The sequence below is a fragment of the Capsicum annuum genome, chromosome 8 (assembly GCF_002878395.1).
Source record: "Capsicum annuum cultivar UCD-10X-F1 chromosome 8, UCD10Xv1.1, whole genome shotgun sequence".
NCBI classification, from domain to species: domain Eukaryota; kingdom Viridiplantae; phylum Streptophyta; class Magnoliopsida; order Solanales; family Solanaceae; genus Capsicum; species Capsicum annuum.
This window is the reverse complement of record NC_061118.1, coordinates 50410840-50426692: the sequence shown is the minus strand read 5'-3', so window position 1 is coordinate 50426692 and position 15853 is coordinate 50410840. Positions and strand designations below refer to the sequence as shown.

Genomic DNA, 15853 nt, shown 5'->3' with positions numbered 1-15853 from the left:
CCTCTTTAGAAGAGACTCATTGGCAAGGAAAAGTATGCCTTAGGAACTTGATCACGACAATGAAGCGCACATAAAGCGAAGTGAATTGCTCAACACGTTTTGAGCCTCGCTTGAGGTCTTAATCGCACTTTAAGTGCGCCTTTGATAACATTGATATTGATCTTGGGCAATACTCACCTAGTGAGCTAACATTTGGAGTTCCGTTGGGCTTAAGGTCCATTTCTTGGTAGGCACTCAGTGGCTAGGGCTAGGGCTACTGAAAAATTGCAAAAGTTGAAAAAGGGTACTAATACCATATGGCAATTAATCGTAAAAGCAAGCAATACCTAAAGAGGTTTTTATTAACCCTATGCATGTGATAAAAAAAATAATATACATCCACCAAATGGGGTCGGGGAAGGATAAAGTGTACGCAGTCCACAGCACTACCTCAGATGAAGTAGAGAGGTTTCTGATAGACCCCGGCTTAGGACAGATAACAATATAATAAACAAAACACATAAAAGCAAACAACAACAAAGGGATATCTAACCGCTAGATAATAAAGGAAACAAGACACCCACGAGGTAATACTATAAAATATCTATTCAGAAAACGTAGATATCACCAAAACACCACGAAGCTGAGACTATAAGAAACTACAAGCACAAATGCAAACAAAGAACTCTTTCCTACTATTACATACATACTCCTGTCCACTAACCCTCTACCCTAATCCGCGTCCTCCACACCTTTCTATCAAAGATCATATCCTTCATAAGTTGTAACTGCACCATGTCATGCTTAATCACCTCCCTCCAATACTTCTTCGGCCTACCTCTAACCCGCCTAAAACCATTCATAGTCATCCTCTCACACCTCCGAACTGGAGCATCCGTACCCCTCCTCATCACATGCCCAAACCATCACAACCTCACTTCCCGCATGTAAAACCCCGTATTTTCGGGCTAGACTTTGAAGCGTCATTCTTACGTTTGTAAACTATAATCCCATGATTTATTTTTGAATTCATATGTCATGATCTTTATCCTAGTGTGTGAAGTGATTTCGAGGTGAAAAATGTTCATAAGAATCACTTAGAACAAAGTTGAGCCAAGAGCCTTTGCATCGTCCAAAGTTTGGTATTCGATTCTACAAGGGTCTACTTTGAATGTGTATAACTTTTGATATATGTTGAATTTTTCAACTCAAGACCCACCAAACTGTAGATAATTGAATTAGCTTTCCAACGATACCAATTTCGCCTTAATCCGATACGCGAGCGAAAAGTTATAGCCATTTTCGTGAGAGAGGCAGTTAGGGCGCGTGATTAGCCCGCGGCGCACGCCCCATCGCTCCTACTTTACAGCTTTTGGTTCCACATTTTTAAGGGCAAATAGGTCATTTTTTCCCATCCAAATTCGTCCATAACACATAATTAAAGCCCCCAAGGAGCATTATTTGCCCCTTTATTCATAATTTCTCTCCAAGAAAGTCTTCCTTTCCAAGAACAAACGCTAACCTCCTCCCAAGAACTTCAACTTCTAACCTCCTCCCAAGAACTTCAACTTCAAGTTACATTCTCTTCAAGAAAAAACAAGAATTAAGTTCTCTAATCTAAGAATCTCAAGAAAAGCTTTCAAGATCATCTCCAAGGCTTTTAAGGTCAAGCTTTCTTCATCAAATCAAGCCTATTATGGTGGTACGTGGGGTTATGAACAAGGGTATCCTTTCACCTTTGTGCCCAAATTGCATGATTTTAAGAGATTATTCACTTTTTTTGAATTAGGGTTCATATATTCTTGAAGCATGTGATTTTTATGAGATTTAAAGCTTTATGTATATCAAGAAGTGCTTATGTTTATGTTTAACTTATAAATTTGATATCATGAATGAAATTGCACTATCTTGACTTAATATTGTTGAGAATTTTAAGATTGTTATTGAGCATGAAGTTTTGTTGTGAGTTTCCTTGATTTCAAGCATGAACTTTTAAGCCCTAGGTTTAAGTATTGAGATTTCAAGAAGATCATGCTCATAAGTTATATTTGATGAGTTTATACCAAGAATGGTTTGAGATTTCAAGAAGATTATATTCTTAAGTTTCTTTTGATAAATTATCTCAAGATTTAAAGCAAGAATGGATCTTTGATCCTAAGCTAAGATAGGAATCCACATTTGTTCATCCTTATTATGATTTAAAGAAAGAAAAGCATAACTGGTTTTCATTAAATAAACCCTTATGCCAAGTTAAAGTGGATTTCTTAAAGTTTGAGCATATAAGTAAGGGAGTAGTATGTAGCACCGATTTGGGTATGAGTCCAAGGTCGCATGCCCCAGAGCTACGTGCCCCCGTAGGTTCAAGTCCCAATATGGGTTAAGTATAGTGATCACTTAAGTTAAGGTCCTATTCCGATGGCAAGGGTAGGACAACTTTGCCCAGCCTGAGCTCTCCCATTTGTGGGTAAGACGCTAGACTACATGATAGCTCACATGGTGTATGTCAGTTAGAAGAACCTCTCTAAAGAAAAATAAAAGTAAAGCTTTTAGAAACTAAGTGTCATGGCTCACAAAGTTCATACTTAGACTTTATTACTCATGTTTATGATTTTACAGCTTTTGTTTTATTCAAGCCCAAGGTGAGTCATTTACACTTAACATGCATTGTTTAAAGGCTTATATGTACATTAAATTATTGTTTTTACTTATGTATTCACCCCCACATACTCAGTACATTCCAGAAGTATTGATCCACATATATGTCTGTGCTACATTGTCTCATAATGTAGGTACCAGTTGGAGCCCACACATCATAATCAGACAGTGTGCAGCTTCCAGTCAGCAGGTGATGAGTCCCTTTTTATTCGAGGACTTGAGTCAATCATAGTTCAAGTAGCATCTTGTTTTCTGTATTCAGTCGTATTGATTCGGGATAGCTGGGGGTCATGTCCCAGCTACCTGTAGTCAATATTAGTAGAGTTGTAATTGTTTTTAATAGTCTTGTTTTGAAGATGTTCAGCTAAAGCTTTTCCTCCGCTTATTACTTCAAGTTTTATGTATTTTATTCAGTTGCTCACGAGTTATGCCAATACAAGGGTTAGCTTGGGATCACTTGTGGTCCTAAACACCATGTGACGTCCAGGGGTAGTCTCGGGGCGTTACACCGCATCTTGTCCTCCACCAAAACCACTCTCATCTTCTCCCGAATAATCTCATTTCTAACCCTATCCCTCCTGGTAAGTCCACACATCCATCACAAAATCCTCATCTCCGCCACCTCCAACTTCTGGATGTGAGAGTTCTTAACTCGCCAACACTCCGCTCCATACAACATAACCGGTTGGAGTGTCACTCTATAGAACTTACCTTTGAGCTTAAGAGGCACCTTCTTATCACACAAGACTCCCGAAGCGAGCCTCCATTTCAACCATCCTGCACCAATACGGTGCGTGACATCCTCATCAATCTCCTCATTCCATCGACCTGCTCAACTTAAAATCCTTTAAGACTCAAGGTCTGTCTCCAAAGCTCCAACTTAAATATATAGCATGCTTTATAACCATCACGTTATGCACAATAACGCTATGAGCCTATGAATATATGTAAGCATAGCTATGCCAATTCAAGAACACTTAAGAAGCACTCAGATATTTGTGCAAACCTTTGTATCCCTTAAATACTGCTAGATACTGGATAAGCTTGCCATATGCTAGCGCCAAATCATCCAAACTGCAAGTAGATAAGAAAGCAAATTTCTGTCACACGATAAGAAGGCACAAGGCACAATTTCAAACAGCTCAACTACTTAAAAATCATACAAGTATTACCTCGATGAGTCAGCAAAGCATGTTGCATAAAGCAGTGCATTCATTCGAGCAAGAGGAGAACTAAATTAGCACACAAAAGGAGAAAATAAAATCAGTAAATAATTTGAATTGGAATTAAGTGCTTGTAATCTACAGATTCTACACAAGCTAACAGGTGACCATAAAGCACCTAAAAAATGTGAACTGCATTAGAAAATCCATCTAGCCGTTTTTGCACAAACCATGCAACATCTGATTTACAAGCTTATAAGCCAAAACCATGCATTCAAAAGCTGATGTTCATAATCTCTAACTGGCTTCATACTTTTGTGTCTCTGCATGACCCCCATTGGACAGTCGACACTGCTTTCTTATTTCCTTGATTTGTAAATAAAATACTTTTAAGAGAGGGAATTGGTCATTTTATAATAAATTTAAGTAGTGAAGAAAAATCTTTAAAACCAATATCATGAGGCAAGTCTTAAAACTACAGAATAGGACGTTCCCCTAATGATGTGCTTGTTTTATGTTGTTTTATACTGGAACTAATAATAAATTATTAAGCTTTTTGAAACTGTTTGAGATGTTAGATTCTGAAATTGGTAAAGTTTGTCCCCTATATGCTGTAATGTTTCTATTTCATTTTACAAAACCACCTAGGGTGGATAATATTATAGTAAAACAGAAAAGAGAAGCAAATAAGTGAATGGGAACCAAAACAAAACTTCAGCAAGAACAATAATATACGAGAAAACAGGGTAACTGAAAGGCCACGATAAGTCTAGAGTATCTACGATGCTTTTATAATTTTCATGGAAGGCCATGATATGCATTTGCATATGGTAACATTAAGAATGAAAATATGGTAGAATTATATCATAAAATTTGAAATGATACCTGATTGATTCCCAATTATTGCAATTACGTGATTAGCAAAATTATAGGGCATAACAAATTTAGATTTAGAATAAGGCACAGACATATAAATACTACAACAGACAAAAAATCAATTCAGATTTATGCCTAGTAGATCTGCAACAGAGATTATAGTCCTGCTATGAAGACTGATGAAAATTTATCGCCAAAGAAAGAAAGATTTACTTGTTGTGTTCATCAAACTAGAGAAGGTGTATGATAGGGTGCCAAGAAAAACCCCTTAGTGGGTGTTGGAGAATAGACAAGTTCATATTAAACTTTTTTTTGATAAGGGAAATAAATTCATTGATAATAACAAGGCCAGCTTGGCCATACACCTGAGGTATATCAAAAAAGAAGAAAACCTACAAATTATGGTTCTCTCCAAAAGACACCCTCAAGCAGACAACCTTCAGTTTATCCAGATTCTCCGCCGTCAAGATCACCCCTCTAGTAGCTAACCACCTGAAGAAACACATTTTCCTCGGCACCTTAGGTATCCAGACCGAAACACATGAGGATCTCTCATCAGCCCTACCCAAAAGCTTTTCATAAAAAGACTTAAAAGAGAACCCTTTGTCATTCCCCAACTCCCAACTCAAAGTATCAGAACATGTGTGGCTACAAAGACCTATTGAGGAGGATGAAATTTTGGTGTGTTTAAATCTATGTGCAGAAGAGAAAGCTCAGATGGCGACCCTATGGTGGCGACCCTATGGTGTTTTTTCAGACTTCCTGGAATATGTTGGAGGAGGATTTAATCAGAACTATTCTGTTTTTTCACTCCAAACGAGCCTTTGAAAAGAGCTTTAATGCAACTTTTATTGCATTAATTCCAAAGAATCCAGGAGCCTCAAAGTTAAAAGATTTCAGACCAATTAGTCTAGTTGGTGATGTCTATAAGATAATTGCTAGATTATTGGCTGAAAGACTGAAAAAAGTGATGGATAAATTAATCAGCAAATATCAAATAGCCTTTGTGAAGGGGAGGCAAATCATGGATGCAGCAGTTATAGTTAGTGAGTGTATTGATACAAAAATGAAAAATGGAGCCCCGAGACTAATGTGTAAGTTGGATATTCAAAAAGCTTATGATCATGTAAATTGGCCATTCCTTTTTAACACTCTTAGAAAAATGGGATTTGGATGCAGATGGTTGAAGTGGATTGAGGCTTGCATTAAAAATGTCAGATTTTTTGTTCTAATTAATGGAGAACCTGTGGGCTTTTTTGAGTTAGAAAGGGGATTGAGACAGGGTGATCCTCTTTCCCTTTTTTTGTTCATTTTGGCAATGGAAGGTTTCGACTATATGATGATTGTGGCTCAAAATAGATGGATTAAAGGCTTTCAAGTGAGAGGGGGGGAGAGAAGCAACAGAAGTGTGTCATATGCTTTATGCGGATGATACTATCATCTTCTGTGAGCCTGTAGCAGAACAAATTAGTTATATCAGGGCAATTCTGGTTTGTTTTGAGACAGTCTCCGGATTGAGAGTTAATTGGGGAAAAAGTAGTCTTTTCCCTGTTGATGAGGTTCCTCAAATTCAGCAACTGGCAATAGGAAGCAGTGTTGAGTTTTTGCCCACCACTTACCAGGGCATGCCCCTAGGCAGCAACCACACGGCTCTGTATATTTGGGATAATATCTTGGTGAAGACTAAAAGAAGCTATCAAGATGGAAGGCTCAGTATCTTTCTCTTTCTCTGGAAGGGAGATTGATTCTCATCAACTCTGTTCTTGACTCATTACCAACCTATGTAATGTCTTTATTTCCAATCCCAGTTAAAATGGTTAAAAAACTAGACAAGTTATGGAGAAAGTTATTATGGCAAGGCAATAAGGAAGGAAAGGGCTATAGTCTAGTGAACTGAAAAATTGTGTTTCTTAGCAAAGAAAGAGAGGGGTTGGTATTAGAAATTTAAGACTTCATAATGAAAGTCTATTAATGAAGTGGTTGTGGAGATATCTACGTTGCGTGGACTCAAGGGTTTCGTCGCCGAACCCGTCCCGACGCTAGTGCAGGCGCGGATGCGGGGTGCGTCTCCGATTCGATCAAACTAATCCGGAGATGTTGACCCAACATCAATGGTTGTCGTCGCGGAAGGGAGAAAGACCGGCGACGGATTTAGGGTTATCACGCCAGAAGGGAGAAATACCAACGATTAGGGTTAGTGTCGTCAAAAGTGAGAAAACCGGCGACTGTTGCCATCGCCAGAATTCGAAAACGAGTAATTCAACGACTGTTGTCATCGCCGGAATGAAGAAATCTGACAACTGTAATTATTGTCGTCAGAATTTGAATAGTTGAGAAGAAAGAGAAAGACTATTGGAAACCGTAAAGAATAACTTTTCAGTTCTAGGTGATTTTTAATAAATAAAATTCTTTTAAATACAAAAATAATTTTATATTAATATAGTAAAAAGAGTTATACGTGCCTGTTGGTTTTCCATAATTTTATTTATATTAATATAGTAAAAAAAATATGTGTCTGTTGGTTTTCCAAATATACAAATCTATACTATAGATTACTCCTAATTGAAAAAGTAACTAAAAGTTATCTTAAAAGTTTAAAGTGGATTTTAAAAATATTTTTCTAATTCTATAATTGTAATATTTAATTTTTTTTAATCGAATCCTAGCACCCGTATCCATCCTCGGATTCGCACCCCCGAATCTTAAAATTTTAATATGGAGAAATCCGACTCTCGAATTCACACCCGTCTCGGATACCCGCACCCGAGTCCATGCAACTTAGGGAGATACAATGAGGAGGGAGAAGCTCTTTGGAGGGATGTGATTATAGCAAAATATGGAGAGATGAGTCCTTGGTGTACAGAGAGCACTAATGAACCATATGGTGTGGGAGTTTAGAGAACAACTAGAAATCTATGGCCTAAAATGAAAGAAAACTTGTTCAACAAGGTGGAAATGGAAATAAAACCAAATTTTGGAATGATGTCTGGATAGACCAATCCCCTCTAGGGAACTCTTTCCAGACTTGTTCCAAATTTGTGACAATCCTAATGCTAATGTAGGTGATTGTTGATCAGAACAGGGCCTGGACATCTCTTTTAAAGATCCCTTAATGATTGGGAGATAAAGAGGATGGCAGAGTTACTAGGGAAACTAGGGAGCATCAACATAAATACCTATACTAGGGACAAAATTCAATGAAAGCAAAGAACATCAAAGATGGTCTTTTTTCAGTCAACAGTGCATACAAAAGAGGGTTGCAAGTAATGGATGGATGCCCTAAATATTAATGGAACTATTTCTGGAAGAGGGATATACCTACAAAAGTGAAGCATTTCACTTGGCTAGTAATAAAGAGGGTTTGCTTAACTCAGGAAGTACTTCAAAAAAAAGGGGTAGACAATTGGTTCCGGGTGTTTTTTGTGCAATCTGACAGGGGAAACAAACAATCATCTATTTCTGTGCACTGTAAGTTCACTGCTCAACTCTGGAATATATTTCTCAACATCACAACTTTGAACTGGACAATGCCAAAACATACTACAGAAGCATTGAGTTGCTGGATTGGGAGAGAAGGTAGCAAGAGTCAAAAGAAATGGTGGAGGTTAATACCATCATGTATATGGTGGTCAGTTTGGATGGAAAGAAATGGGAGATGTTTTGAAGATAGATCCAATTCCATTCACAAGGTTAAATGGAATTGTTTAGTATTACTTTTTTTGTGTAAACAACTTTGTATAGAAGAAGTAGATCAGGTTGTAGAATTAATAGGAAATTTGTAATTGTCACTTTTTGGAGGTGGACAGCATACCCTTAATGCTAAGGAATACAACCTTACCAGTTTCAAAAAAAAAGATATGTTGACTGGTTTGCATTGCTTTTGAAGTAAAACTAGTAGTATATGAACCTCGGTCACCTCTGAATCCAGGAAATTCCTTATGAACATCAAATCCTAAAAAGTCGCATCCCCTTGTGTCCCCTTAATGTGTTGGACAGAAAGCTTCTTTCGGCAAGAAACCCTATACAAACTTGGGAATTCATCCTTAAGCACCAAGCCTACACACTACTTTTGCCCCCAAAAACTAACTCTACTCCCCTCCCCAACCTTAAAATTAATATTACCATTAAAAGCTTCCCACCCTTTCATGATGTTCCTCCACATACTGCACCCGAAAGGTATAGTTATCCTATTTTTTCTCCACCCCCTTCCATTTCTCCATATTCATCCACCCGAAAGGATATGTATGAGAGCGCTTCCACTTGTGTGAAACTGTGGTGAGCTGCCCATGATCATGCATCTACACCAAGGATTGACTTTGAGCCTATACTTGTTTACCCTAATTATGCTATTGAAAGACATGTTGTGTTGTTTGGTGGAACAAGTGAAAGTGTCAACCAAATTGAACTATGGGGAAGTACTCCAAAGAATAATAGGTCATATGGTTTGAAATAAAAGAAAAATTGATCTTTGAGTAAAAAAAATTTGTGTTACTTATACGAATTTGGTTTCTCATATAAAATCTTGTAGAACTAACCTCCGTATAATCCACAAAACGTTTCTCCAATAAGAAGAGTACCAAGTGTCATGATTTGTGCTTACAATTGTGAAATTATTCAATTGGAAAATCCCTACATTTGAACCACCTCCTCATTAGAATTCTAAAACACTTCAACTAGGTTTATGGCCTTAATACTTGTCCAGTCAAGTGAAAACCCTTGAATTCTGAATGAGAGAGTAGTACTTATTATTTTGCATTTGAAAATAATGATTCGTATCTTTCTCATTAAGCAGAAAAGCAGATTTGTTGCTCCTCCTTAATAATTTTTTCCTAAACATTTATCACATGTAGTGACATAGTTTGACTAACCGTGCAGTTAGCAAATTTCAGCATTGGCAGTGGGCACTCAAGTAGAAATTTATTTTATTTTTTTTTGAGAAGGTAACGGTTGTATGTATTAAGCACAAATAAGTACATAGGTTGTACTAAAACCATATATACATGTAAGCAAAAGAAAGCAAAATAGGCCTACCATCCTAACAAAAACCTAAAGTGTCTAGGATAGATATAGTATCTTCTGAATAAACCTGATTGCACCAAAAATAAAACAACAGAATACAATTAAGTTTGATCTTTTGTATTGTATTGCTACTGTTCTCGAAACATCTAGAATTTCTTTCCCCTCCAAATTGTCCACCATATGCAAGCAGGTATCATCCTCCATCTTCCCTCTACTTATGTCATCTGCTCCAGCTCCAGCTGCTTCCCAGCTAAGGAGAGCTTCAGTAATCTTTCTAGGCATTGTCCGGGCTATACCTCTGAGATTAATGAAGATCTTCTATACCTGGTTAGTGATGTTGCAGTGAAGAAATAAATGGCCAACTATTTCCGCCTTTTTTTCACACAAGAGACATTTAGAACAAAGAATCCACTTTCTCTTGATTAAATTTTCTTGTGTGAGCACCGCTTCCTTTGCCAATAACCATGAGAAACAAGCAACCTTATATGGTATTTAAGTCTTCTATATATGTTTCCAGGGCCAGTTGGTGACTGGGATTCTGGGTTGGTTCAACATTTTATAGGTTGCATTAACATTGAACTTCCCACTACTATTTCCCTGCCATTTCAGCGTGTCATCTCCACTCCTGTGAATTTCTCCAACTGCTTGTGAAATTCTATCATTCTATTCACCTCCCAGTTGTTCAAGTTTCTAAAAAGTGTCAGATTCCAACCTTGAGGGGACCACATTTCAGTTATAGATCTCCGTTGGTGTTGAGCTAGAGCAAAAATATCAGCAAATAAAACTTATAAGGTTCCATTCCCCAACCTGTTATCATTCCAGAATGAAGTTTTTCTACCATTTTGTACTTTGATGGAGACTTTACATTTAAGTGCTGGCCATAGTACTTTGATAGACCTCCAAAGACTAACACCATAAGCTGAGTTAACTGTCTTTGTCATCCCGTTATCTTCCACTTCATACTTAGCTTTGATCACCTTGCTCCATAAGCTTTCCGGATCTTGAGAATATCTCCATAACCACTTCAATCTGAGTGCTTTGTTGTGATTCTTCAAATTTCTAATTCCCAGTCTGCCATGAGCCTTGCTAAGAATTACTTCTTTCCACTTTACTAGATGATACACCTTTTTTCTTTATTGCCCAGCCACAAAAACTTCCTTCTAATGTTATCCAGTTTTTGAGTGACTCCACTGGAATGGGAAAAAGGGACATCATATAAGTCGGCATAGAATCTAAGACTAAATTAATCAAAGTGAGTCTCCCACCAAATGACAAGTATTGACACTTCCATCTTGAAACCTTTTTCTCACATTTCTCTATGATATTGTTCCAGATCCCTGTAGATTTTGATTTTGCCCCCAATGGCATGCCAAGTAGTAGGGAGAGCCCCCACTTCTCCCCCCCCAGAATCATTGCCAAAGCCTCCATGTTTGTTACTTCATTAATACTCTTTCTCCAGTTAATACGTAGCCCAGAAATACCTTCAAAAAGGACTAAGATAATTCTTAGAATTCTCAATTGCTCCACATCTTCATCACAGAATATCAAGGTGTCATCAGTGTATTGGAGATGTGTAATCTCCTGACTATAATGATCATTCATGGCTACCTCAAAGCCCTTAATACATCCATTAAGATTCATTGTTTTGATCATGTTGTTTAGCCCTTCCATGGCAATTATCCACAAAAAAAGGGATAGGGGATCACCCTGAGACCTCTTTGAGCTTGGAAAAAACTTTAAGGGAACCATTAATGATGACTGAGAATCTCACAGTAGAAATGCAAAATTTTATCCACTTGATCCATTTGTTGTAACATGCTAAGTAAGAAATTCCAATTTACATGGTTATATGCTTTCTCAATATCTAGCTTACAAAGAACACCAAGTTTTTTTTGTTTGTCTTGAATCCACCGCTTCGTTGTCTATAAGAATAGCATCCACTGTTTGCCTTCCTTTTATGAATGCCATTTGTTGTGAGTCTACCAACTTTTCCATTACCTTTTCAGTCTCTCAGCGAGTACTTTTGCAATAATCTTGTAGATGCTTCCGATGAGACTTATTGTCCTGTAGTCCTTTAACTCCTTTGCACCTTTCTTCTTGGGAATCAAAGCAATGTAAGTAGCATTAAAACTCCTTTCAAAGAAAGCATGAGAATGGAAATTGTGGAATACCCCCATGATGTCCTGTTTAAGCACCTCCAACATTTTAAAGAACCCTATTGTGAATCCATCAGGGTAGTACCTTATCCTTCGCACACATTTTCAAACATCTCAGGACTTCTTGTTCTTCAAATTTTCTCTGCAATTGATCCTTTTCTTCCTCAGTTATTGTTGGACAATTTTCAAAGTTGCTTCCAGACCTCCACTCTTCAGTCTCAGTATAGAGTTCTTTGTAAAACTCCAAAATCTCATTCTTGATACTCTGTGGCTCTGATATTAATTCATTGCGGATCATTAATTGGTCAATGGTGTTACATCTTTTATGGGCATTTGCAGCCAAAGAACTTTGGTGTGCCTGTCTCCTTCCTTTCCTTCAACCAAGTGGCCCTTAATCTTTGCCTCCATGCCACTTCTTCATCCTTCAAAAGCTCTTCATACTTCATTAGTACTAATGCCTTCTCCACCATTTACTCCTCTGTTAAATTTCGGCTTTCCAGTTTCTTGTCGAATGCTGCCAGTTGATTAAGCAGATTTGACTTCTGTACTTTCAGATTGCCTTGGTTGCTTTTACTCCACTCCCTCAAGTTTTTCTTTCAAAGCAATCATTTAACAAGCAAAAATGTAGTCAGGTTTTCCTGAAAAATCAAATGATGTCCACCAACTCTTAACTTTGTTGACAAAGCCATCAGTGTTTAGCCACCAATTATCGAACTTGAAGTATGATTTTTGTTGGTCCCAATCTCCACTTTGCAGTATAACAGGGACATGATCTGATGTTACTCTCAGCAGAAAGGACTAAAACTATTATCCCACTCTTCGGATATCAGAATTATATCAATTCTTGAGGCAGTAGTGTATGTCTCCCCTTTATCCCAAGTATAAGCACCACCTTCCAGTTGAAGATCAATAAGCTCCATGTCTTCTATGAAGTCTGAGAATTCCACCATAGCTATGGACCTTCTCTTGCAATTCCTCGTTTCTGTAGGAAATCTGGCTATATTAAAGTCTCCACAAATTGCCCATGGACCCTCCATCAAGCCCCTCACAGCACTTACTTCCTCCCAAACCTCCCTTCTTTCAAAGTGACAGTTTGGAGCATATACACTTGTGATATGGCATCTGAAATCGTGCAACTGACCTTCAAATTTACAGGTCAAAGTATGAATCCCCATCTGAAATACCTCCCCTTTCCATATTCTTCTATCCCATATCATTATGATTCCACCCCTAGTTCCACTGGCCTTAAGACAAGCGAAACTTGTCCATCTACCTCCACAAATTTGCTTAACAATGTCTTCTACATCCCCCCTCAAGTTTAGTTTCCTGCAAACATATGATGTCTACACCCCACACTAGTAAAGAATTCTTTACTAATCTTCTCTTGTCTATGTTGTTTAATCCCCTCATATTCCATGTGACTAATTTGATCTTCATTGATCAATTAAATTCAAAGCCTTCCCCTTGATCCTGCTTCCACTATCTTTGAATTTAACAGCGAAAGAGACCAGTCCCTTCAGCTCTTGTATCCCCTTGAATTTGTTTTTTCTGATATTGCTCTCTGACTCCATTCTTCTAATATTTTCATGCTTCTAAAACAGCACATTATCGAAAACTGCACAAGGAACGTATCGCACATAGGAAATGATGGGGTACTGTAAGCAAAAATAAGAATGAGAACCAAGACACCACATCACCTGCCATAAAACTCCCAGGCAGTAGCACGGAACAAATATGAAGAGCCTAAAAGTTGCAGAACCGATCCAGGGATGGAACATGGCTGCCCACAGAACTGGAATGCATTGGTATTATTCCTACATTCATTCTCCTGGGAAAAGATAACAGAACCTTTTGGCTTCTTTAAATTCTTAATCCATTGAGTACAAAAAGCACCATCTGGGATCATTAGTAAAGCCTCATCAACATATTCATTAATCAGATGAGAACTCAACCTCAGTTCCTGCAAGAAAGAATACAATCAGGATAAAGAAATGGGCAACTCAAAAGAAACTTTATGCTTTAAAAGATAAAAGCAAACATTTAGGAGTGAATATAACCTTGCAGACATTGCTTGGGAATGTTGCAAGTTTCATGGAAGCCTTTGGACCAAATGAAAGCAAAGGTCGTTGCACTTGCTGCAAATTAAATGCCATAGGTTCAGTTTCCTTATAAATCACAGATAAAGACATCAACCATATGAAGAGAGCCAAAATGCCTCTAGAAATACAATATTCAGCAGAGACTCCCCATGATCAGAGGAATTAATATTCCTAGTGCTAATATAACAAAAAAAGTACGGAGAAAATATTCTGGCACTATGTTGCAAATATCCCTGGTGAAACTATTAAGGGTTTACAGCTGACCAGAGGAATCATATATGTAGAGCACAGTAAGCAAACTTCTAAATTGTAGCAGATGACATTTAAGATTATATATAGCCAGGTCTTCGAATAGAAAGTGAAGTAGTGACACTTTTTTTGACAATGGTAATAGACTATATATAAATCATCAGCAAAAAAGCTGGAAGCCAAAATTACATCATTGAATCTACATTCAAAAGAGTAAAAACAATAGACTAACACTAAATCCTATCTCATCTAACAAGGGTCCTAGGATGTCTACTATAGAAATTGGGTCATCTATATACTCTGAGCTACACCGATAACAAAAACTTATAATGCAGCTCATCTTTAACTTTTGAAGTGAGTTGTTGCGTTCAAAACACCTAGAGTTTCTCTCTTTCCAAATGGTCCACCATATTACTACCGGGACAATTCTCCATCTGCTTTTGTTAGTGTTACCACCACCCTCAGAATTCCAGCTAGTTAGTGCCTCCCCTATTCTTCCTGGCATCGTCCACCTTATGCCTCTGAAGCTGGTAAAAAGATTCCAAAGCTGGCTGACCACTTTACAGTGAAGTCTCTGCATTATGTTCGCAAAAAAAGCATCTTGAGCACATATTTCCGCCCTTCTTCATTAGGTTGTCCTGAGTTAAAACAGCTTCCTTCACAACCAACGAAGTGAAAATAGCTACTTTTTATGGAATTTTTACTTTCCAAATAAGCTTCCAAGGCAAAAAACTGATCTGGGACCCCATCTGATTCATGTCTTTATAGGCAGAATTACAGTAAAAATGCCCTTGTTGTGGCATTTCCATCTTAGGATGTCTTCTCCTTCTTGTAGACCCTTGCATTGGTCTAGTGTGCAATGAAAGTTGGTCAATCTTTCCATCTCCCAGTCTTGCATCAATCTTCTATATGTCAAGTTCCAGCCTTGATTTGACCACACATCAACTTCAAAAGAAATTCAAAGAATACTTAATTCTAAGACAGCAAGAAATGGATTAGAAAGATTCTCAATTAAACACTCTCGCTTTGTTTCTATAAAATTGAAAAAGCGGGAAATATCCTGGACTAATGTGCAAGTTGGATATCCAAAAAGCTTACGCTCATGTGAATTGGTTGTTCCTTCTTAAAACTGTTAGACAAATGGGATTTGAATGTAGATGGTTGAAATAGATTGAGGCTTGCATTAAAACTGTCACGTTCTCTGTTCTAGTTAACGCAGATGGTTAAAGTGGATTGAGGCTTGCATTAAAACTGTTAGGTTCTCTATTCTAGTTAATGGAATCTTGGGGCTTTTTTGAGTCAGAAAGGGGATTGAGACAGGGTGATCCTCTTTCCCCTTTCTTGTTCATTTTGGCAATGGAAGGTTTTGACTATATGATAAGATTGTAGCACAAAACAGATGGATCAAAGGCTTCAAGTGGGAGGGAGGGGGAGAGAATTAAGAGAAGTGTGCCATATGTTTTATGTAGATGATACTGTCATCTTTTGTGAACCTGCACAAATCAGTTATATTAGGGTAATTCTGGTTTGTTTTGAGGCAGTGAATGAGGTCCCTCAGATTCAGCAATCAGCAAGCATATTGGGATGCAGTGTAGAGTTAATGCCCACCACTTATCTGGGCATGCCCCTAGGCAGCAATCATAAGCTAAGTTGCTCG

The 15853-nt window shown here is 37.8% G+C and overlaps 1 protein-coding gene across 8 annotated transcripts in view; it reads right to left on the bottom strand.

Moving 5' to 3' along the window:
• The window catches only part of LOC107839033 (anaphase-promoting complex subunit 5), a 47942-nt gene that overhangs the window by 8148 nt on the left and 23941 nt on the right, over positions 1-15853 (bottom strand). For all 8 annotated transcript variants that reach the window (XR_007043988.1, XR_007043989.1, XR_007043990.1 and 5 more), the window contains exons 11-14: positions 13906-13983; positions 13546-13808; positions 3807-3866; positions 3641-3708 (exon numbers count right to left, since the gene is read on the bottom strand). Coding sequence is in view for 5 of the 8 variants with exons in the window: in XM_016682370.2 (XP_016537856.1) it covers positions 3641-3708; positions 3807-3866; positions 13546-13808; positions 13906-13983 (469 nt within the window). In the remaining 3 variants the exon portion in view is untranslated. The remainder of the gene's footprint in view (positions 1-3640; positions 3709-3806; positions 3867-13545; positions 13809-13905; positions 13984-15853) is intronic.